Below are 21953 nucleotides of genomic sequence, written 5' to 3' on the forward strand. Positions count from 1 at the left end.
GGTGAGTGTCACAAGGATGGAGCCAGGCTCTTCTTGGTGACAACCAATGATAAAACAAGGGGCAATGGATTCAAACTGGAACACAAGAGGTTCCACTTAAATTTGAGATGAAACTTCTTCTCAGTGAGGGTGACAGAGCACTGGAACAGGCTGCCCAGGGAGGTTGTGGAGTCTCCCTCTCTGGAGACATTCAAAACCCACCTGGACACCTTCCTGTGCGACCTCACCTAGGCGTTCCTGCTCCAGCAGGGGGATTGGACTAGATGATCTTTTGAAGTCCCTTCCAATCCCTAACATTCTGTGATTCTGTGAAGGGCAACTTTCCACAGTGGTTCTGACAATCTATGTTAACACTGGTTTGTAAAGTACACATTGAGGCAGACTTGGGTCTGGGAAAGCAAAATATAGAGGATTAACTTAAAGTCGTTCCCCCCAAAAAAGCCGAAGTCGGCATGAAGAAATCCCTGCTATCTTCCTGCCCAAGCACGGCCAGGAGGTGAAGGAGATGGAGCAGGCGAGACAAGTGCGGGGCTCCTGTTGGGTGCAGGTTACAGCAAGTTCCTCACCTGTCTGAGGGGGCTGGTGATTGCAAACATCGAGAGTCGCCTATTACACCTCTGTTCAAAGCAGTTTTGCAAAAATTGAGTTTTCATTTTCAGTTCCTTGAGCACTGAGTATCAGAGATACAGTCAGATGTACTCTATGGCCTAAGAACACAGACAGCCTTTCCACCTATAGACCAGCCTGTGCTGGAGACAAGAACCAGCCACGCTCAAAGACAGTTACCACCAAAAATAAGTGCTTGAAATCTCGAACGTGGTGACAGTGACGCTTCATGGCAAGACCAGCTTTTCCCTCCCAGAGCTCCAGTACTGGTGTCCGTGGTGGCTGGGGAAGGCAGGGGTGGAGGAGCTGAATGTCCATGCACAGATAAACCACACTCCCCATCATGGACTGCTTTCAGTTTTCAAAAACAACTGCAGAACTCCATTTTGCATGGACACAGCCTTTGCCCAGATTATGTTTAAAAGCAATTGCCTGTCCTTTCCATGCTATAAAATCCAATTTGACAGAGGACTCAATTACCAGTTATCACGCCTCGCCATTAAAAGCCTCACGTGAAGAGCATCTTAACCCAGTGTCCACGGCATACAAGGGTGTTTCCTTAGCACTGTAGTGTGTCAGATGCCTAGATGTTTCATATGGAAGTTACTCATAATTGCTACTATCATTTTGAAAAAAGGAATCAAAGTCATGTTAAAAAAAAAAATCATGGTTTTGATAAAACAGAGTTAAGGGAAAAGAAGCTTAACAGTGTTCCTTTAGGGTATATATAGTTCTGAAATAAGCACACAAATGTTATGAAAATTACCTCCTGCTTCACCTTTGGGAAAGCAAATATAAATTATTTAGGTAGTGGAATATGAACATACATTATATAATTTTTAACGGTGCAAAAGTTCAGGTAAATAGGCAACGTATAAATTCAGCAGAATTATTTCAGTAAGTGACAGTTTTCACCTTTCCTTTCATATGGAAGGAAATACATCTGAGTAATTACCAAATGTTTCTTTTTCCTGAAGAGCTAGCCAAGCAAATTAGTTAATAAACAAATAAAACCCCAACTCTTCTACCTGTGCATTGTTAGGGATTAAATAACTCTGCACAGATGCCAGAAATCCACAGTCATTGTTTATGCAGCTATAAAGACTCTTCTGAAAACACACATATCCAGAAGTAGCTTGAGAGTAAAAAGTCTTGGATGGCCCCAGAGGTATTTTTTTATTAAAAACCCTCCTCCCCTACATTACCTCAACAATTTGGAGGTTTCAAGCTGCACCCCAGGAATCCCGTGTTTCCAGCCTAACCACACGTGCAAACTCTCACATCCTGCTGGGCACAACTCTCTTCAAATTCTTGCTATTAATTAGTTCTTGAGCTTCATGTCACATTTTGCCCAGCTCATTAGCACCTGCAAAACTCTTCTGCCTCTGAAGAACCGATACTTGTATTGGTTATAAACACAGCTGCAACAGTTCTGATATATTTTGTGTGGCCCAGCCCAAGTGCCACTTAAGGTCGAGGCTTCCAGGCTGCAGCTGTTCTGCTACAAAACTGGCTAAAAATTCCTCTGCGCTTCATATCTCAGACTACTCATCTTGCTCAGGTACCCAGAAAGTGAAAAACCGGCCCTAATAAAGCCATGCAAGCAATCGGACAAGCCCAGGTGTGCTGTTGAATCCTTTCTGAATCCTTACTGAAGCCTTTCAGTATCAAAAGCAGCAACCCAGCCCGGTGTTAATGGCCTTTGCTGAAGGGTATTGCTCTTCACTCTGCCTGTTAAATCAAATAATTCACTGATGCTTTAAAAATAGTTCGTTTTCCTGTAGACTTCTTAGGCTGTGTGACCCCCACAAAATGAATCAGGGTGAGTTTTAGGAGTTTTTTGTCACTTAAAGTCAATTGGGACTGTTGGAAAACATCACACAGAGCCCGCAGGTTTAACCGCACCAATGTGCAAGCATTCCTCTGCTGTTTTGACTGTTGCCTCTGTCCCTGTTGCTAGAGAAACAGATTGCACAGCCCAAAATGAAAGGATGATTATCATCTGGGGGGAAAAAAAACCCCTGGGAATGCAGCTAAAGATTATTATTTACAGCACTCTCACAGCATTTTGGTGTAATCTCCCTTTTTATATGAGAGACAGCCCGAAGCTGTCAACAGAAGTAGAAACAATGCCTTACATTTCAGGATAAATCAGCTTCAAACAGCATTTTCTCTCAGTTATGCTTCTAACTTTTGTAGTATCTATATGGGGAAAACAAACTACACCACAGCAAACAGTTTGTGATCACTGGCAGTAAGGAGGTCCCGTCTGCCAGACTGAACTTTCATGGCCTGGTGCCTTTTTAATGGAATGGCGCTAAGAGTTTCTGTCATTTTCCCCTATATTTGCTTTCTGCAGAGCAGAAAGGCTGAGGGAGCTGGGTCTCTTTAGCTTGGAGGAGGCTGAGGGGAAACCTCCTTCTCTGGAGACATTCAAAACCCGCCTGGACGCCTTCCTGTGTAACCTCATCTAGGTGTTCCTGCTCTGGCAGGGGGACTGGACTAGATGATCTTTTGAGGTCCCTTCCAATCGCTAACATTCTGTGATTCTGTGATTTAATATGCAACAGGACCGGCAGGTAACAGGAAAGCCCCTATGGATGCCCAAGCTGCAGCCTGTCCTATCCCGTCATGTATTTTCACATTTTTTGGCACTGGCCAACACTAGAATTTTTATTTCCACAGACTCCCGGCCTAAATGACACTGTCACTTTCCCGTCTGTCGGAAAATGGACCCCGTTTTCCCACCTTGTCGAAGGCTGTGGGACACCAAGGCCTGGCTGTGGAGCGGTGCTTGTTGCTGCCGCAGCCCGGGGCTCCGGGACAGCAACGGGGACAACTGAGACAACGGCCGCCACCCGCCGCCTGGAGGCGGCCGCCGCTTCACTCAGCGGGGCGGCCGCCGCCACGGCCGGGACTCGGGTAGCCCGACACCAGCAGGCCCGAGGCGCCGGTGCCCGGAGGAGGAGGCGGGGCGGACCCGGGATCCCGCCGGCCGGCAGCCCCGGGGGAAGGAGCCCGCTCACCGCCGGGGCGGGATGGAGCTGCGGAGCGAGCGGCTGCCCCGGGCCTGCAGCGCTCGGCCCGCCCGCGGGCCGCCAGGTACGGAGCCGGCAGCGGGGCCCACCCCGCTCCTCAGCCGCCCCGCGGGCCGGGTTCTGAGGGTCCCCCAGCCTTGTTGCTTCCCAGCTGACGTGGAAAGGCGTTTTGTGGTGCGAAGACCCCCTCTTTTGTTTGGGTTGCCTTTTAAGCTCTTCCATGAAGAACTGAACGTTCACAAGGGTCAGCTTTTTATCAAATAGCCCTTTCAACTTAGTCTTTAAAAAATTAATAAAAAGGGGAGGGGACACCACCAGCTTCAGACATTTTGTGTGCTCATTGATGCCGTTCCAGCTGTTTTGGGGTGGGGGGGAGAGGGGCTGGGAAGGGCAAGGAAAAAGAAAAAACAAAACAAAACAAAACACAAACAAACCACAAACTCCAAATGTATGTCTATTTTTAAGCAGAGAACTGCAGCCATGCTGCTTTATTTGCAAAAGCAGAAGAGCTGTTGGAGAAAAGAATAGCACGTGGAGATACTCTGGCATGTTTTCTGAAAGGACAACTGTACTACGAAGAGGTTGTTGTTTCCTTCTTTTAAGTAAATACTGTAAAGCTGACTATATTTAATACCATTTCAGTGGAAAAAGAGACACCTTAAAAAAAACCACGACTGTGGTTTTTTTCACCATGAAAATGGTCAGGTTTTGCCGCTAAATGCATTTTTCCTACACTTTCCCCAAGCATCTAGTGGTGTCTTCCAGTTCCCTCCCAGGTCTCATAAGCAGCAGCCTGTCCCTACAGTTAACTTCCAAGCTGAGCTGGTTTTCAGCCAGCTGTCTGCCCAAACACAACACACAGTGTTTTCAGTTATGTGGTACTTGGTCCCTGACCAAAGATGCAGCTTTCAATCTTTGTTCGCTGGCTAACTACTGGTTTTGATGAAACTCATTGAAAAATGTTATCTTGGAGATTTCTGTACCTGCCTACTTAAGCTAAAATTGGTTGCCCCTGTATTTGAAAGTAAATGCTCAGGAAACAGTGTCTGACAGGTTACTTGAACATCAATTTACTGTGGAAATTAGAATAGCTCAGCTCAAGACGATGCAAAAGAATGTAGCACACGTCCTTTCAAATGTGATGTGCATGGATTCAGTACTGTTTATAGTGCAGAGGTGGCACAGTGTAAATCACTTTCAGGGTTTGCAGCAGGAGCAGAATTAACTCACTCAGGGTTTCTGCTTCTTCTTTGTAATGTTCTCCTTAATGAATTGCCTGATTTTGGCATGATCAAGATCCCATGGAGCAGAAGACCTGCCTGTTTCTTGATGAGCTGGCTTGGATGTCTGTGTTACATATTGCTGCCCATACATAAAAAATGACAATACATTTAAAAGATGGCATTTTGAGGGAGGGGAAGAAAGGTTATTGGAATGTCTTTTTGTTTCAGAGGTGATGTCTGTATACCACTACTTATATGTAGGGGTTTTTAAATGTATGTAAAAACAATGAAAGCTAGTGCATCCACCCTATCCAACTTTCTTGGGGTTTTTGACTTACTCGATTTCTGTTTTCTGCCACTTCTGTGGTTGCAATTTTTTGTTCTTTGCTGAAGAGGAAAACGCTCCAGGTTGAAAAACTGTGAGAGTACATACCAGAGAGTTAAACTGCCATATATACTCTTTGTTCTGTGTACTTCATTGTTTATTGTGTCTTTCCTAGGGGCTCTATGAAGAAGCATTAATACAATTTGAAAAAATCAAGGATACAGACTTTCAAGCAATGTATCAGCTCGGTGTAATGCACTATGATGGACTAGGCACTAGAGAAAACCCTGTGAGTAATCTAGTTATACACTTTTTACTTTTCATATTAGCTGATAATTACTAAGAGCTTCTTTGTAAACTTGATTAAATATTTAGTTTAAAATAAACATGTCTTTGCTTTGGTTTCATTAAGTACAGATGTTTATTAAGTGTCATTAAAGAGGGTTCTGAGCTGAAGAATTTCTCAAAAAGTAGCCACGATAAAATAGGTTTATCTGAAAAATATGATCATTTGTATTTTAAAATATAACTTATAAGGGTTTGTGGAAACTATGTTTAAAAATTGCTATTAGTTACTTTCTAATAAGCAGTGTGTAGAAATGAAAATGTGTAAAAATGGAAACAACTATGTTTCGAAGTGTAAAACGTGTTGCACAAAGACCTTTTTTAAGGTACTTTCAATTCTCTTAATATGTGTGCTATAGCAGATTGTGCTTCTGCCAGTGGTTGGCAGTAATATTTTTAAATTAGACAAATGAAGAATTACATTTGCAAGAATTTGAAGAATTAAAATTTTAAAATTACATTACAAAAGAAAATAAGGACAATAAAGCAAAGAATTGCTACAATAAGAAGAAAAATAGTTAATTTATTGGAGAGCATGACCTTGAAGAGTGGTAGGAGGAAAGAATACAAATAGGGTGAAAGAAAGGGTAGATAACTGGATGGGAGGACAAAAAATTGAACCAAATAGTATATTAGCAGATCGGACTTGTCTGGGGCTTAGAGGATTGTCAGCAGAGCAGAAAATATTCTGGTGCTTTTTCGAGGTGGTTCATTTGTTCTGTGTGCATGTATAATTACCACACTGGTTTGCTTGCAAGTAAACATTTTAGTAAATTTTTTCTTTTTCTTTTTTTTTTTTTTTTTCCATGTATTGCAATATGGGATGTGAATACAAGAAGAACCTTTCATGAAGGACTATCTCTAGTGTATTTTAACAGGGTGTCCATACTAAATCCTAACAGTGTAAATTTTGCTTCCAAAATACTTATGAGGTCCTTGGATGATACACTATACAGCTGCTCATGTGATCTCACATACATTGTGCAGTATGAAAAACTTACAGAAGTCTAAAATTGAAAATGTAGCAAGTTTAGGATTCACATTCATTTATGTAAGCGAAAGAATATTTTTGACAAAATATTTATCAATGAAGAGTAATATAATATCAGATGACCCTTTATAAGGACATGATTCACATTAAAAATATATTGGAGTCAAAGATCCAGGGGCTGTCTGGTAACCCAAGATGAGTTCTGCTTTGATAGGATGCTGTTCTCCAGACTGTCCTACCGGTATGCCTCAGCCTTTCTTCAAAGTGGAAAAATTAGCTGTCTTGCAGAAGTTAGCGGATTCTCAGGTTCTTTAATTACATCCTCTTTGCAATCTGAATGTTATAACTAAAATGTCTCCATTTTAGGAAAAGGGAGTGGAATACATGAAGAAAATACTCTCTTCTGATTCTCCGAAAGCAAGACACTTGAAGTTTGCAGCTGCATACAATCTTGGCAGAGCGTATTATGAAGGATGTGGTGTTAGGCGGTCAACTGAGGAAGCTGAGAGGTAACAGCAGTCAGTAATGCTCCTGACAAATATAAGATGCTGTGTTACTTAAACTTTCTCCCCTTTTCCTTAGGTTGTGGCTTATTGCTGCAGACCATGGGAATCCAAAAGCAAGCGTAAAGGCCCAGAGCACTTTAGGACTGTTTTATTGTGTGTCAGTTCCAAAAGATCTGAAGAAGGTAAAGCCCACTCATAGCTCTTGAGTTTCATGAGTCCAAATTAATTCTGAATTTCACAGAAAGATTACGGTGATGCATTTGACTCTGAAAGCTGTATTTTGAGTACTGCTAGGCATTATCATCCATTTAAGCCTGTACAAACAGATGGCCAGAATCCCTCATTTTGACTCACTTGACAGGAAGGTTTGGTTTGGGGTTTGTTTGTTTTTGTGGGTGTATCAAGGAGAATGATGGAATGGGTTGAAGTTTTGTCAGCTTTGGTAACCTTCAGAAATCAAGCAGGTGTCACTGACTGACAGCTCTGACTGTAAATGAAGCAGGTTCAAAAGCCTTACAAAGATTCCCCTTTCTTTTATGTATAAGCACACTTCTTGCAGGATGGGTGATACAAAAACTTTGATGGAAAAAGTATGCAAGAAAGACAGCTGAAGTAAATATATCCTCCAACTTTGTGCCTCTTCTGTAGGCTTTTTTCTGGCATTCAGAAGCATGTGGCAATGGAAATCTGGAATCACAGGGAGCACTTGGTGTTATGTATCTCCATGGACAAGGTGTAAGTCAAAACACCAAAGCTGCTGTGGAGTGTTTGAGAGAAGCAGCAGAACGTGGAAACACCTATGCTCAAGGCCATCTTGTGGAATATTATTACAATAGAAAATTTTACTCAACAGCTGTTGCATTAGCCAAAAGGTAAAGTTAATTTTGCTTTATTTTTTATTGTGGTTCTTCATGTAAGATCATGTAACTTGGATTAAAATGATTAAGAAGTTCATGCTCTTATCTCTCAAAGTCAAGAGATATTTGAGACAAAGAATTACAAACGCTCATCTTCTTTAAAGAAGGAATAGCAAATCACAGACAAAATTAATACTAAAAAGTTTTTAATTACTCAGTATAGCTGGACCTTTCTTTTTGATCCTGTGGAGCACAACAGCCTTTAACCAGAATGCCCAGTAGGCAGCCACATGCAGCCCTGCCTTCCCATCTCCTCAGTCCATGGCCTCCTCCAGGCTCCTACCTCCACTGTTCCCTTTTAGACCCCTACAAGTATTATTCTGCTCTCCACCTCCCCCATCTTAGTGTCATTTCTACCCTCTGTCTTCTACTCCATCACTTCCTTGCTCTGTGGCTCAATGTGCTTTGGTCCCGTTCCCATGTCCTTTACAGGAAATGCAAGCTTTGATACCGGGTATATATACTGGGCGTTTCTTAATACATACAACCTGTATATTCCACTGCTTAGCAACAGCTCTAGTAATTCAGTAGTTGGGCTATGAATGCTGTTTGTTACACTCATTGCTGAAAAGGATTGTTTTCTCTCTGAACTGCTGCTTTTCTTTCTCTTGCGCTGTAAGAAGACTGATGGCTATTCAGTCTAGTCCAGCTTGTCTTGCTTGGAATGCATCCCCTCCAGTCAATGCTGCACGGTAGATTAATCAGACAAGTGAACAGCACACTTCATCAGCTGCAATTGTGATTGCAGAAAACAGCAATGGAATTCCCACACTGCAGCCAGCAGTGACAATTTCTCAACCAAATGATGCTGCCACTGGACTTGAAACAGTTCCACCGAACTGGGATTGCAGTTGGCCTTGAGGCAAAAATCTCATAGCAGTTCAGCCAGTTGTATCAAGCACCTTTCCTGCTAAAATTTGTTTGGCCTCCTACGTTCATACCAACTATGCAGGTTGTTACATTATGTACAAACATACAACCATTATGTGATTATGTACAGTACAACCTTGCCTAATATTTGGAGTCTGGATTAGCTATTCACTTCAAGTAACGATTATTTTATCCCATACAGTTCTACTTACCCATTGCTAGGGTATGTTCTTCAAGTCAGCTGTGTTGAACTAGAGTTGACTGGGTATTGTTATTTGCATCAGCATCCCGTTGTGCACCTTTTGGAAAGGCAGGCAAAAATGCTATATTGTCAGGGAAGATAAAAGAGGTAACAGGTTACTGTTATTATATTTGAGTGTTCCTGCTAATAAGTTGGGGTTTTTTTGGTAGGTTGTTTTTGTTTTTCTTCCCTTTTTTCTGTTGTGTTCATGTATTTGTTAACAGGACCAAATTAGGTGGGAGAATATTCCTGTCAACACATTCAAGTGATTTAGCAGGCACTGTCTTGCAGAGGGTTACATCAGAATAATCTTTCATAAACACCGATTTGTAGGGAGTAGCTACAAACTGAAATGACTTGCACTTTTCTTTCCTTTTTTTCTGCAAATATTTGACACAACAGCAAACCAGAATGATGTGTGAAGAAGCATATAATTACTGTTTGTCATCTCAAAAGGATATGGGGCTTGCAGGTATCTGTTTCAAGACAACGGAAAAAAAAATCCATTCACACTTAGAAAATGTTGTACCTAATATTAGGTTATTATAGCCTGGTAGTTAAAACAATGTTTACTGTGTCCCTCTGATTCTTAAAATGGTTCTTAGTAAAAACAACATGCTAAAAATAAGGTGACAGCAAGCAGATGCATGCAGAAGAAAGAAAATAATTGAGCTGAACTAGATGCAAGTGATTGTCATAAGTGGGTCTTATAACCTGAGGCTCTGAAGTATGTTCAAGATCTTCAGACTACTATGACTTGCCAATATCCTAGTAAGAACCTGAAATTTTAGAATCACAAAATCATGGAATGGTTTGGATTGGTCATCAAAAGATCATCTAGTTCCAACCCCCCCACTGTGGGCAGGGACATCTTCCACTAGATGAGGTTGCTCTATTATATTAAGAGCTTTGCCTTTTTTCCACATAAATATTAGTTTCCATTAAATATTTTAATATAAACAATTGGCATAAAATATGCTGCCTTTTATAACTCTCATAACTATATCAAAAGTGACTGCAAAAGTAACGTATTTGTTTGCTATTTAATATCACAAGATTCAAATAAGACTAAAATACTGAACAGAAGAATCCTCATCAGGCTGCTGAATACACATAAATTTCAGCTTATTTTGGACAATGATGGAAACAGAAAGCAGGCATTGTCAAGTCATACGTGGCCAACTTAGATGATTGCTTGAAATAACATTATCTGACCTAATGCTGCAAATTCCACAACAGGGCTACAGAAAACGACGACATCGCTATGCTGGCAAAGATCACTGGTTGTCTTCCGACATACGTAGCCAAGGGGGCTGCTATGGCTGCTTTCTACCTGGCCAGGTGCCTCCAGCTTGGCCGTGGTACACAGCAAGATCAAGCTGCTGCTGAAAAATACTATTCTAAGGTAAGCTGGGGAAGTCTGTATCTCATGAAATTGAGTGACACCTCAGATTTGAATATTTGAATTTACTGTCTGGTTAAAGACTCCAACATTATTTATGTTAAAAAAAGAAATCTGTGCAAGAAAATGAAGAGTGATAAAATTATATTGAAAACATCTAAAAATAGCCTTGAAAGGATACCATCTGCCCACTTGCTTAACCAAACAATGCATTCTGCCAAACAAACAAAAAAATCTGTGATAATCAGGACAGCGCAGCTTGGTAACCTGCAAGATAAATTAGCTGAACTATTTTAATAATTTTTTTCCCCAATTGATTTGCCATCTGTCATTCTCTCAAACTGAAAAATCATAACTTATCTTCTACTATAGATTCTCTAACAATTACAGCCTTCATTAACAATACTTAAATCAGTCATAACTACTTGTCATGCTTATTTTTATGTTTACATTTTTAGATAGCTGAGGATCTAGTGTTACTTGATATACGGGGGGGGAAAAATAGGTCACATTTTGTGAAAGTTCTGAAGTTGAAGCAAGATTTATTGCTTGAGGAAAAAGATCAATAATGGCTTCTAGAAGATGAATCTGCTAAATAATATCAGTGATGCCTAAAGGTACAGTCAAGGCAAGATGATTATGCCAACTAAAAGCACTGTAGCAAGACTACATCTGTGCTTCAGTAAGGTTCTATGATTTCTGTGCATGTAGACACCATTTGTTTCTGCAAGTAGAATACTTTGATGTCCAGCTTGGTGCAACCCAAATAAATAGAGAGTTATGTAAACGATAAGTTATCAAATAACAGTTTTCACGGCTCCTTACTCAGTGAAGCTGCTGATACAAGAGGCCTGGCAGAGCAGGTGATCCTCTGAACGCGAACACTGCAAACATTTTGTTCTCCTGCTGTGACAAGTGTTCTAGAGGACAGGATGAGGAAGAGACCACAAAAGGAACACAGGCTGGGGTGTTCCGAACACTGTTGCCAGCACTCCAAGATAAGTCTTTGGGAATGGAGGGGCCCACCAGGCTTGTGCTGCTGCATGGCTTTGTGGGAGTACAGCCCTCCCCATCATGTCTAGTGTAAACACTACAGCTGAAAGAATATTACAGCTTTCACTCATCATTCACTAGCGGTACATCTGAGACCGGTCTAGGATTGTCACTAGCTTCTTAATACAAAGAGAGACGATTTCCGTTGACTGGAGCCATGCACCTCTCCATCAGCAACAAAAGCGAAGGGATAGAAAAATACATTAAGCTACCTGACACACAGTAACTGTAAAACAAGTAAAAGACAAAAGCTGTGGGTGTGTTAGGTTTCTTTTGTATCTGGAAACAAACTCTCATGTTAACTGTACAATTATGTACACTTAAATGCAAATCATGTTCGCTTTTTTTAATGAACTGCTCAGCTGCATGGTTGGCCTACCGTTCTTAGACCCAGTCAGTTTTGAAAGAGGCGAGAACGAGAAGATGGGTGTCCCAGAGGGTATTGAGGTAGATGATGGAAGTGAATGAAAACCACCCAATCTGCACACAAATTCATGTCTCTGACTGTGGTACCAGCACATGCCACACCCATAAACAGAATAAAAAAATAAAACCAAGCCTAACACTACAGTCAAGTATGCTCATTTTAAATACTGCGTTTTTCTTACGTGGCATCAGAAACGGATTTAAAGCTGAATATATTAAGTCTTTAATATTTTAACAAGTCAATTATCTGAGATACTGCCAACAAAACTTAAAGAGCTTATTAATGTTATATTGACAACATACAATTTTATTTTAGCTGTAAACCATTAATATGAATAGAACCCCCTATTCTTTGTTTTCAAAGGCATGCCTTCTGGATCCTGGTGTTGCTTCTGACCTTCAACTGGCAGCTAATCTTGGAAGAATTTAGTGTTTCCTTGAACTGCAGTATATAAATGCATTTCCAACAATAAACCATCTTTAATCTCCAGCCATTATAGACTGCTCATCACTTACTGTTTGCTTTTCAACTTTCTATAAATTATTACTTAGAGCAATTTACTGATTCTTTTTTATCAAAGAAAAAAAAGCAAAAAGCTCACACTCATCCTTTAACTGAGTAGAGGCAAAGGCAGACTTTTAAAAATGCTATTGAAGACTTCAGGTTTATTAAGGACATTTTACTGGGACAGATGTCCTGTGTTGTCTTTATGTCATACTGCTATATAGCACATGAATCAAACCAAGACTAAATAAAAATGGTTGGTTCCTTTTTTGAATTTTTAGTATTTAAACATTAAATTGTAAGCTGAAAAGCCTGAACCCAAACTTGTCTAGTCTTCACATACAACCCACTCACAGGTCACAGCCACTCTTAAATCCTCCCTTTGTTAGTGGTGTGTATACTTCCCTTTAGATGCTTTCCTAACACATCTTGATCTACTTACGTGTCTTAACACATTTTACTCTTGGACTGCAGAGATTCAAAGTTAGAAGTTGGCCTGTATGACACTAAGCTTCAAACCATGTCAACTTCTAAAACTAGAAGATAACCACTTACAGAACTGTGCAAAAAAACATTAGTATGGAAACATCCTACATACACGTCCTCTGCACAAAGCCCGTGCTCCTCAATCCTTCTTCATATTGCATTTATACTGCCTCTGCTTTTACTACAAATAGTTGAAAACCTTTTGGCTATGAGTGTGTGTCCCTGAGCAATGTTATGCTGAATCTATTATCCAAAGATACTTTGATTAACCACTAGTAAATTTTGCTGATTGCTATGACAGGTTTGCACACTTTTAAACATCTGTTTACTTATAAAACTTTGTATGTGCAAAACTCAGCCTGTTTCCTAGGACTCTGGCGTGACTTACACTTTTTTGAAACTGTTGGAACAGAAGGCTAGATGTTACTAAAAACATTGATTGAAAGACAGCATAATGGTTTTATGTACCTTAACCTACAGCCAGCAGTTTATCTAAGAGCACAACTGTACTGAGTTTAAAATAATGAGTGTCATCTAGGGATTTTTGATGATGTTTAATTATTTAGATGTGCATTAAGACCATATTTACATATTTTTACATAAATTAAAAAAACCACCAAAGACATCGTTTTCTTTCCTTGTATAAAATAAGGGAAAGATTTGAAGGTTGTTTGAAATTGGAGTATTTGAATAAAACAGCCCTGAGTAATATCAGGGAAGTTATTAGAATGGTTTAATTAAATGTCTACTTAATCATTCATAGAAGCAATTCATAAGCACTAATCTCTGAACTAACATTTAACACAGGCATTCTGTTAGGACATACCAGTTTACAATACATATTTTTGACACAGACTTCAAAGTAACGTAAATATTCCTTACGAACCTAGTGCTGTCAAACTCATTCACTAGTTGTCAGTACAGCTTCATTATCAAGTACTGCAATCCAGTTGTGTTATTTATTGCTTACAAATGCTTCAAACTACAGGAAATCTTTGGTAAAAACAAAATCGATAAAATTCTCACGATAGCTTTACATGTAGTATTGCACGACAAGCTTTTTCAATACACAAGAAAAAAGGAATGCTCAAATCCTCAGTGAGGAGATTAGAACTGTACAACATTCATTAGTTTACCACCATAAGCAAAATTTCTTTTCATAAATGTTTAAAATATTTTCTGGTTTCTTTCAGATTATATGAACATTTATTTTTCAATCTATATTTGAAACAGAAGAGTAGTCAAATAGAACAATTTAAATAAAAATTGGCAACTATACAGCATTATCTTGTCTACCCTACTACAGCATCAGATCTTTTCAAGTCTGTTTACTTCACAAAAAACTCAAGAGGAAAGAAAAATGCTAAAAATAATCATAGTCCTCAGCCCTCTATGGAAAAGAGGAAAATAAGTTTCATGTCTATTATTGGACATAGACATTTCTCTAGTGGTCCAATTGTGCAGATTCAAACCTAAGTGGCATTAAGCTGCTCTACGTGAGCTCTGAGCTCAGGACACAGCTCAGTTAGCAGCAGTTCCAGCAAAACCTGAAAAACAGAAAGGAGGTAAGATCAGCGTGGGTGCCAAGCGACAATTTGTTTTTCCCTTCTGACGCGTTCGGAGCATCACACATCGCAGAGCACCCGGGGCCACTCTATATAGCATTCACACAACTACTTTTCTTTCACCCCAAAGTAAGCACGTGCCCTACAGAAGACACGGGGAGTGTCTTCAGGCTGAAGGAAGGCAAGTACCGTGGGCAGCTGCTTTCAGGTGGGTATTTGCCACCCCGTATAAACTTGCGCTGCTCTGCAGCAGCCGCAGCAGCCACACCAGCACCAGGGCGCGTGTGGGCTGCGACAGTCACTGGCTGCTGCGGGACTGCACGTGGATCCAGTCCCAACCAACAGGAGGGGAGCGGGACTTCTGGAGAGTGGGCATGTCCAAACTGCGAGGAAGTCCTGATGCTCTCCTTCCCTAGGGCTCCCCAAGGTATGTTTGTTATTCTCAGCTGGATGAAGGAATTAGTTTGCAATTTACAAAGTCAGGCAAGTTGGATGCGGTAGAGGATGTCTCTTGGACAAACGCAATACTGTTTTTAAACTTAAACAGCTTTTTGTTATTCAAAATTAGTTAAATGATGGAACCCAGTATATTCTGTCTGACTTATTTTAATACCAAAAAAAAGTTACTTGCACACAGAACAACAGTACAAAATAAATCTCTGCAAAAACACACACCCCAAGTTTTAATACTGAGTGAGCAGAACTCAGCAATTAGTAGGATTATAAAGTTAAAAGGCTACTTTTCTGGTTACTCACATAGAGTAGATGCTTGTTAGCTTTTCTTTCTTGCAACGCATTGAACACTTTCACTACACCGTGACGGGCATTTTGTTGTCCAACAAGACTCTGCAGAGTATCTGCAACAAACGTTACTTCAGCTTATCTTGTTTCACTCAAGCTGAGCAGAGCCCAGAGCTAACACGGCTACCGACAGCGCTGCCCACGGAGCGGGGAAACAGAACCACCCGCTCCGTGGCCCTTGGTTACGAGATCCACTGTCCCCATCACCAACCTTTCAAAAACACACAGGTAACTCAGGTCACGGGTTGAAAAGATACTCTTATTCTCAAGTAACCCCAGTTAAATAATAGAGTATGCCTCTCTGTGACAACATTTTAAGTGTTTTGACATGATACAGACTATGTTCATCTCACAGAGCGATGTCTAACCTCATACATTATTAAACCATTCACCTAAATATACCTTCAGCCACAAAGACAGAATTCCTACAACACTTAGAACAGATTTAGGCCAGTTGTCTCTCAGTCTTTACAGAAAATACTTCCCACAAGTACAGCAGATAAGAGAATTCTAAGTCAATTATTTAGATTTTGGATTAAATTAGAGAATAAATAGTGATCCAATGCTTCATGATCGAAGTGCATTCAGCAAAACCACAAATGAACTACGGAAGGCTATTCTGGGTAAATAGGTGAGTATATAACAGGGAGAGTAAATGGAGGGTTGTTTACACATCAAATGACAAATATTTTGCCCACATACCTTCTGCTATTTTTGCAGTAAAGGCTGATTAAACAACCTAATACCAGGGGTATACAAGATATCTCAGTGAAGCCATAAAATAGCTCATTAAAGTACATTCTATACAGATAAAAGGGAAATAAAAAGCATTCAACCTATGCTTAAGTGCATTTCCAAGGGCTAAAGGGAATGAACTGTGTTTCTTCCCTGTTAGGTGCTTTGGATTTACAGGTTCTCTGAAGAGTCAGAATTGCATGACTGGCCTCCAAGGCACGTGCTGAAGGTGACACTGCCGGGGCTCGGGAGATGACAACAGGCAACGGGAAGTGCTGGAAACCCCACTCAGTCCAGGACGCTGAGTAAGGCCCCAAATTATCCTTATTTATGCAAATAACCGTAATTTACAACTCTACAGGGAAAATCTTAGATGCAGCAGAACAGTGTTTGATTAACCAGCTTCCTTACTAGTTATTAAATCTGTGACTAAGCAGAATGAAAGTGATCTCACCTGGAATGTTTTCAAGTAGTTTTTGCTGTGCTCTCTGTTTCGTCTCTTGCTTTTGTTCGTCGCTCTTGGCTCTCGGTGGTGGCGCTAACTTTCCATTTGGCCAAAAAGCATCTCTAAACACCCCAATGTAGTAAACAAGCATTGGTTCACTGAACATCCAGTGTACAGTGTCACGGATTTGCCTGTAAAGAAGTGTAGAAGGGAGCACATTAGAGCTCGTCTTTCCCATTTTATGCAGATTTATTATTTTTACTCCTGAAAAAATAAGAAGTGATGCTCATTTTCATCCCAATTTGCCTAAGCTGATTTCACCAGCATCACAGCAAGTTTTATTCAGCACGGTGTGCTTTAGGATCTGGATCACTGCAGACACCTGACTGAGACGTGGGAAAGGCTACATTTCAATGTAATCCACAAGCATACACTACAAATTACAAATACTAGATTGAAATGTGTATACGTGTATGTCCATCCATTTCAAGGATGGACAGTACAAAGGCTCCACTGGGTAAAGCTATAAAAATCAGATAAATGATTGTAGAGAACTCCAAACAGATGTGCCCGGTGGGATGAAAACAGAAGAAGTTTTGTAAAACAAAAGCACTGTAAGTTCCCTTACAGATACCAAGGGGTGACTACAGAAGGGATTACAAATGGAGGCAGCGTCTACACCAGAGCCTCCAGCACAGAGCCCCAGGCAGACAGCAGGCTCTGGGCAGCGCTGCCCAACGGTGCCGCGGTACAGCCAAAACCCTTAAAATCAAATACATGTAAAAATTCAACCAGCTCAGGAAAATCTAGACAGCCGCTTGGCACGCGTGCTGTGCTCACACACACACTCTCTGTCCTCTCTCAGGTGTTTCTCGTGCTGGTTATCAGGAGCGTGCAAACAAATGAACCGATGAATTTAAAACTCAGCGAACTGAACTGTTCTAAAAGCCATGCTGGCCTGGGCAAATTTAGTCATTGACTGGCCAAAGGAGCAGCCTGGCCTGTTGGTAGAATACCCTTCCAAATTTTTTCTGACCAGTGACACAGCTTTCCACGTGTGAAAGGTGCGTACAGCCACGCACGCTTTCTCCATAGCCGCGGTCAGGCCTCACTTGGCAGACGTCTTCAAATGATACAGAAAAAGACCTTTATGAAAACACATCGCTGTTACAGCTGTACAGGCTTCATGCTATAAATTAATAGTTCTCATAATGTAAAACCACTATTTTAGTCACTGTAGATAAATATGTATTTGATGTGAAAGAGATTACTTAAAACTGAAACCTAGGTTCAGATCTGGCAAAAATTCTTCACGAGACTGTAAGATAAAGCACAAGCTAATAAAAGCCATTCAGAGCCAGGCCATTCAGAAAAACAGGATAGCAATTAACGTTTTTTATATATGTATGTGTATATACATATATGCAAAGCTGCTTCACTAAAAAGAAATAAGTCTCTTTTTATAATTCTGCCTCCCATAAAATACTGTGTTCTTCCAAAAGCAAAGCCCTGTGTAGAGGAAAAAAAAAGGAAAAAGATAATTAATGTATCTGTGTATTGTCTAATCAACATAATATATTTGCAAATTGAGCAGATTATGATATACAACAGAATGTCCAGATAATTGTTTTAACCATTCTGCTCTCAGCCCTTTTTTCATAGAACAACGATGCACATTCAGTTAAAGTAACAGCTACTTACTTGTTGATAGTTCTTCCAAAAGTGACTTGTACTAGTGCAATTAATGTCTTTCTGACCCACTTGAACACTAGAATAATGAAAAATGACAGGTTAATAACAAGAGGTTAATAACATTAGGGAACTCATGACCATGTACAAAACCTTCCCAACCTGTCCCCCGCAACCCCCCCAAAACACAACCCACCCCTACAGTAAACATATCTGTTATAATCCTAAGATTTCACTAATTGTACATGAGTCTCATTTTTCTACACTGCTTTCCCTGTACTATTTGCTATATGGTTTTTAAATCCTGCAGATTACATAAACATATCTGTAATATGCATTTGTAGTTTATACCGTAAACTTATATGTTTAAGACTATTTCAAGTTTATTGAACCTTAAAACTACCCAAGCCTCTTTCTCTGCTGGAAAAAAGAAAACCCCTCAAAATTCACATCCTTTTCATACCTACTGGTACATTGTTGTACACACAGCAGCAGCATTAAAATTCTGAAAACATGTTCACTCAAATAAACCAAGCAGTTAGCTTTTCAATACAAATAAAGGAAACAAGTGTGCCTCCTAGCAATTATTGGTTCTTTCATGCTGTTCAGCATCAGCACAAGAAAATCTATATTTGGGAGATACATCTGCCATTTTTGGAAGGTGCTGCATTTTGTAATAGTTACCCTGTAAATAATTTTATAGGGCATCAAGTGTGGCTGCACATTCAAATAGAAAAAACCCCTGTTTTCTTTATTACCATCATTTCAGTTATGTAAAGGAGGAGAAGAAAAATCTGGTACTGAAAGACACCAGAATTCTAGCATCTTCCCCATTATACAAATTTTAGAACTAAAATGAATACATAATACACTTTAAATGGACATTAGAATTATGTTGCTTTGTCAATGACATGTTCTATGATAAAGCTGTCTTTCCTTCCTCATAATTCATACATTCTAACACACAGCCTATTTACAGAAAACATGCTTTTGTACTTCTGTTTTTTCCAGATTTTTTTTTTTAAATGAGAAACTTAAGAATATTGAATGTAAATGCTCTCCACTACCAGTTACATTTTTATTGCCATGTTCTATTGGACTTTAACTTTTGAATAAAAGCTCTAAAGTTATGAGCTACTGAAGAACAGCTCTGTTCCAAACAAACTGGCTATAATAGATTGAAAGAACATTTCCACTTATTGAAATAGCGGAAAAATCCAAATTACAAAGCGCCCCAGATTTCTTGGCCAATGGATTCCACTAGCAAATAAGCAGGTTTGCAGCTTACTTCCTCGCAGCTCAAAAATCTCTCCAATCAGCATGAAACATGGTTCAGCAAGAGAGTCCCTTTTCCCATCCATCTCCTCTCCGTAGTCCGACAGGTCACTATCCTCTTCTGTTTCTTCCTGGGAAGAGACACAATATGGGTATGCACTGCAGCTCCCCATCCTGATTCCAGAATGGATTTAGGTATTGCCACACTCTCAGGAAAGGGCACTGGAGCCAAAAACTCTGCTGCTGGCAGGATCTGGCAAACGGGAACATCACCAGGCAGTCTGCAAAGGGACTGCACCTCCCACCAGACAAGAGCTGGAAGGAGGAGGTGGCACTCAGAAGCGTTTGTGATTGCAAAGCCTCCTCTGACACAACACCCAGGAAGGACATGCAGGATGGGGAGTGAGCCAGCTGGAGCTGTTTTCAATGCGAGCAGTGAGGAAGAAAGGGGGAGAATCTGGTTATGGCACAGGGAGCAGCAGGTAGGTGTCTCCCCTGGAGAGCAGACTGTGCTCAGCAGGACCAGGCACCAGCCAGCTGTCCTTGCAGTAAAGCCAGGAGCCCAGCCTGGCAGCAGAAGAGGAACTGGCCACTGCAAAGACAAGCACCATTAATGGGTACCAGTCACAGGCAGAAACATCATGTGGTGGTACTCAGTGACCTGAGCCTGAGGATACCCAGGCTTGGGACAATGAAGGGAGTTATTCAGAACAGACCCACAGGAGAAGAATGGATTGAACCACCTCAGTTTTGGTGGTATCATTTATTCAAGAATAAAGCGCAGACACCAGGCTGTTTCTCAGTATTGTCAAGATCTGCTTCTGCATCAGGACTACACTACCGAGCAGTACTCGTGGCAGCCAGCACATCCCTTTGCTTTCCTGGATCTTCCCCTGCCCATCGGTGCTTAGAGCAAAGCCACAGTGAGGGAGACTTGACCCCCACAGAGGCCGGTGCAATGTCCCAGTCTGCTTCATGGATGGTCACAATGGCAAGCAGACAAATTTTCTTTGTTCAGCCCTGGTTTTCAAAGAAATCAGTCATCTCTTCCTTATAATTCCACCATCTAATGTTGCTTTTCCCCCACCTCACCATCTAGAATGGAAAACCATGGCTCTCCTTCTCTTGCATTATTTTGTTATCTTTCTTGGCCTTATTCTTATGGTCACAATCTTTAGTCATCCCTTGCCCATCACTTGATCCCTGCTACACAGAGAGTACCCTACAGTATCTCAGCTATACATCAGTTTGTCCTACTCCTTCCTCACAGCCTCCAAATCCCCTCTAAAGCGCATCATTGACTTTGGGTACATTTTCAGTCCCTGAATCTTCCCTAGGCGCAGCACTGCAGAGTAGTCTATAAATAAATAACTCCACAGCGCCGCGTATTCCAACACTTACAGATCCTGTAGCCCTCACTCCCTGTGTCACATTTGGCATTTTCTCCAGCACTGCTCGAGATGTTGCTTCTCTCCTCATAACCAGAAAAACGAAAGAAAAAACCCCACCGCACTGAAGTGCACTGTTAGAAGTTATGCAGACTGCTGTTTACCGACTTCCACAGCTTGATGAGTCCCCAGCTTTTAAAAGTTTCTCCTAATGCTAGGCTAAAGCTGTGACCGAGGGCAGGGAACAAAAAGCCACGCTATACTGACAAGAAATGCCGCACAAGGAAACCACAAATCATGACCCATCTTACCACACAGGCACACAAATTCACTGATGATGAACACAGTTTTCTCCAGGGACAGAGTCTAGAGCAAACTTCCTCTGGTCAACAGGCTTCTTGGCCCTTCATCATTTTAATTATTCAATAAATAAGGTTTTATTTAATTATTCACAGTAGATATCGTTCCATATTTTCATTAAGCGCTTCAGCAACAGATCAGAAAACTGAATTTGCAGGTGAGCTTCCTGAATGCGTAGTTGAGCCCACAAGGTGCAGTTTGATAAAGTCAGATGCAAAGCAGCAATAACTCACCATGCGAATGCAGGAAATAGAACAATTGATATTGATAATACTAAAGAAAAAGATCACAGGGCCATACTGCTGTAGAAAAGGCAAGTGTCATACCATGATGTTTAAGCATTAACATAATTTCTATGACTTACATATATAGATATAGAAGTTATTTTCATCCATGGGAATAGGAAAACCTAGTGGGGGTCTGGTGTTTCAAATTTTAGTCACCACATTTCTGAGAAAAACAGGGATAATCAGATAAGCCCAGAGAAAACCATAAGAACTAAATAAAACACAACCTAACAAAAATCAGGAGACACCGGGACTGCTCAGTTTAAGAAATAAAAGAATAAAAGACGAAAGGAAAGTAGTGACTCCTGATAACTGAGATGATCCTAACCCAAACTGTTCTGCATTTGCTACAGACAGGGCAAGAGATTGCTGGCTAAAGAAGGAAGATTCAGGTTAGACAGTAAGGAAAGGTTTCTAGCCACAAAGATAGCTGAGAACTGGGATATGCTGCCTTGCTCAGCTGGAGAACATGGG

The 21953-nt window shown here is 40.8% G+C and overlaps 2 protein-coding genes across 6 annotated transcripts in view; one reads left to right on the plus strand and one right to left on the minus strand.

Moving 5' to 3' along the window:
* Nucleotides 1-3413: 3413 nt before the first annotated feature.
* Nucleotides 3414-12433, plus strand: LRP2BP (LRP2 binding protein). Of its 4 annotated transcripts, none has more exons than XM_065061200.1 (8): nucleotides 3476-3708; nucleotides 4110-4225; nucleotides 5368-5481; nucleotides 6895-7037; nucleotides 7111-7216; nucleotides 7683-7906; nucleotides 10302-10467; nucleotides 12308-12433. In XM_065061200.1, exons 1-8 carry the CDS (start codon nucleotides 3645-3647, stop codon nucleotides 12371-12373), a joined length of 999 nt encoding a protein of 332 aa, XP_064917272.1. In that variant the 5' UTR covers nucleotides 3476-3644; the 3' UTR covers nucleotides 12374-12433. The 4 variants fall into 4 exon arrangements, with proteins under 4 accessions (XP_064917271.1, XP_064917270.1, XP_064917272.1 ...); XM_065061201.1 differs by having other exon boundaries at nucleotides 4113-4225; XM_065061199.1 differs by lacking the exon at nucleotides 4110-4225 and having other exon boundaries at nucleotides 3414-3708; nucleotides 11294-12433.
* A 1040-nt stretch (nucleotides 12434-13473) lies between these two features.
* The window catches only part of SNX25 (sorting nexin 25), an 86123-nt gene continuing 77643 nt past the window's right edge, over nucleotides 13474-21953 (minus strand). For both annotated transcript variants that reach the window (XM_065061176.1, XM_065061177.1), the window contains 5 exons: nucleotides 19458-19575; nucleotides 18182-18248; nucleotides 16490-16671; nucleotides 15256-15356; nucleotides 13474-14481 (listed from right to left, as the gene is read on the minus strand). In XM_065061176.1, coding sequence (XP_064917248.1) covers nucleotides 14407-14481; nucleotides 15256-15356; nucleotides 16490-16671; nucleotides 18182-18248; nucleotides 19458-19575 — 543 coding nt within the window. In that variant the 3' untranslated portion in view covers nucleotides 13474-14406. The remainder of the gene's footprint in view (nucleotides 14482-15255; nucleotides 15357-16489; nucleotides 16672-18181; nucleotides 18249-19457; nucleotides 19576-21953) is intronic.

The sequence above is a fragment of the Columba livia genome, chromosome 4 (assembly GCF_036013475.1).
Source record: "Columba livia isolate bColLiv1 breed racing homer chromosome 4, bColLiv1.pat.W.v2, whole genome shotgun sequence".
In the NCBI taxonomy this organism is placed as follows: domain Eukaryota; kingdom Metazoa; phylum Chordata; class Aves; order Columbiformes; family Columbidae; genus Columba; species Columba livia.

What these genes read in the sequence shown, in the direction of transcription:
- LRP2BP (XM_065061200.1), top strand. Translation starts at nt 3,645, where the DNA reads ATGGAGCTGCGGAGCGAGCGGCTGCCCCGGGCCTGCAGCGCTCGGCCC. An exon ending in GCCCGCCCGCGGGCCGCCAG is followed by an intron (nt 3,709 to 4,109) that starts GTACGGAGCCGG and finishes TCTATTTTTAAG; the next exon opens with CAGAGAACTGCAGCCATGCT. An exon ending in TTCCAAAAGATCTGAAGAAG is followed by an intron (nt 7,217 to 7,682) that starts GTAAAGCCCACT and finishes CCTCTTCTGTAG; the next exon opens with GCTTTTTTCTGGCATTCAGA.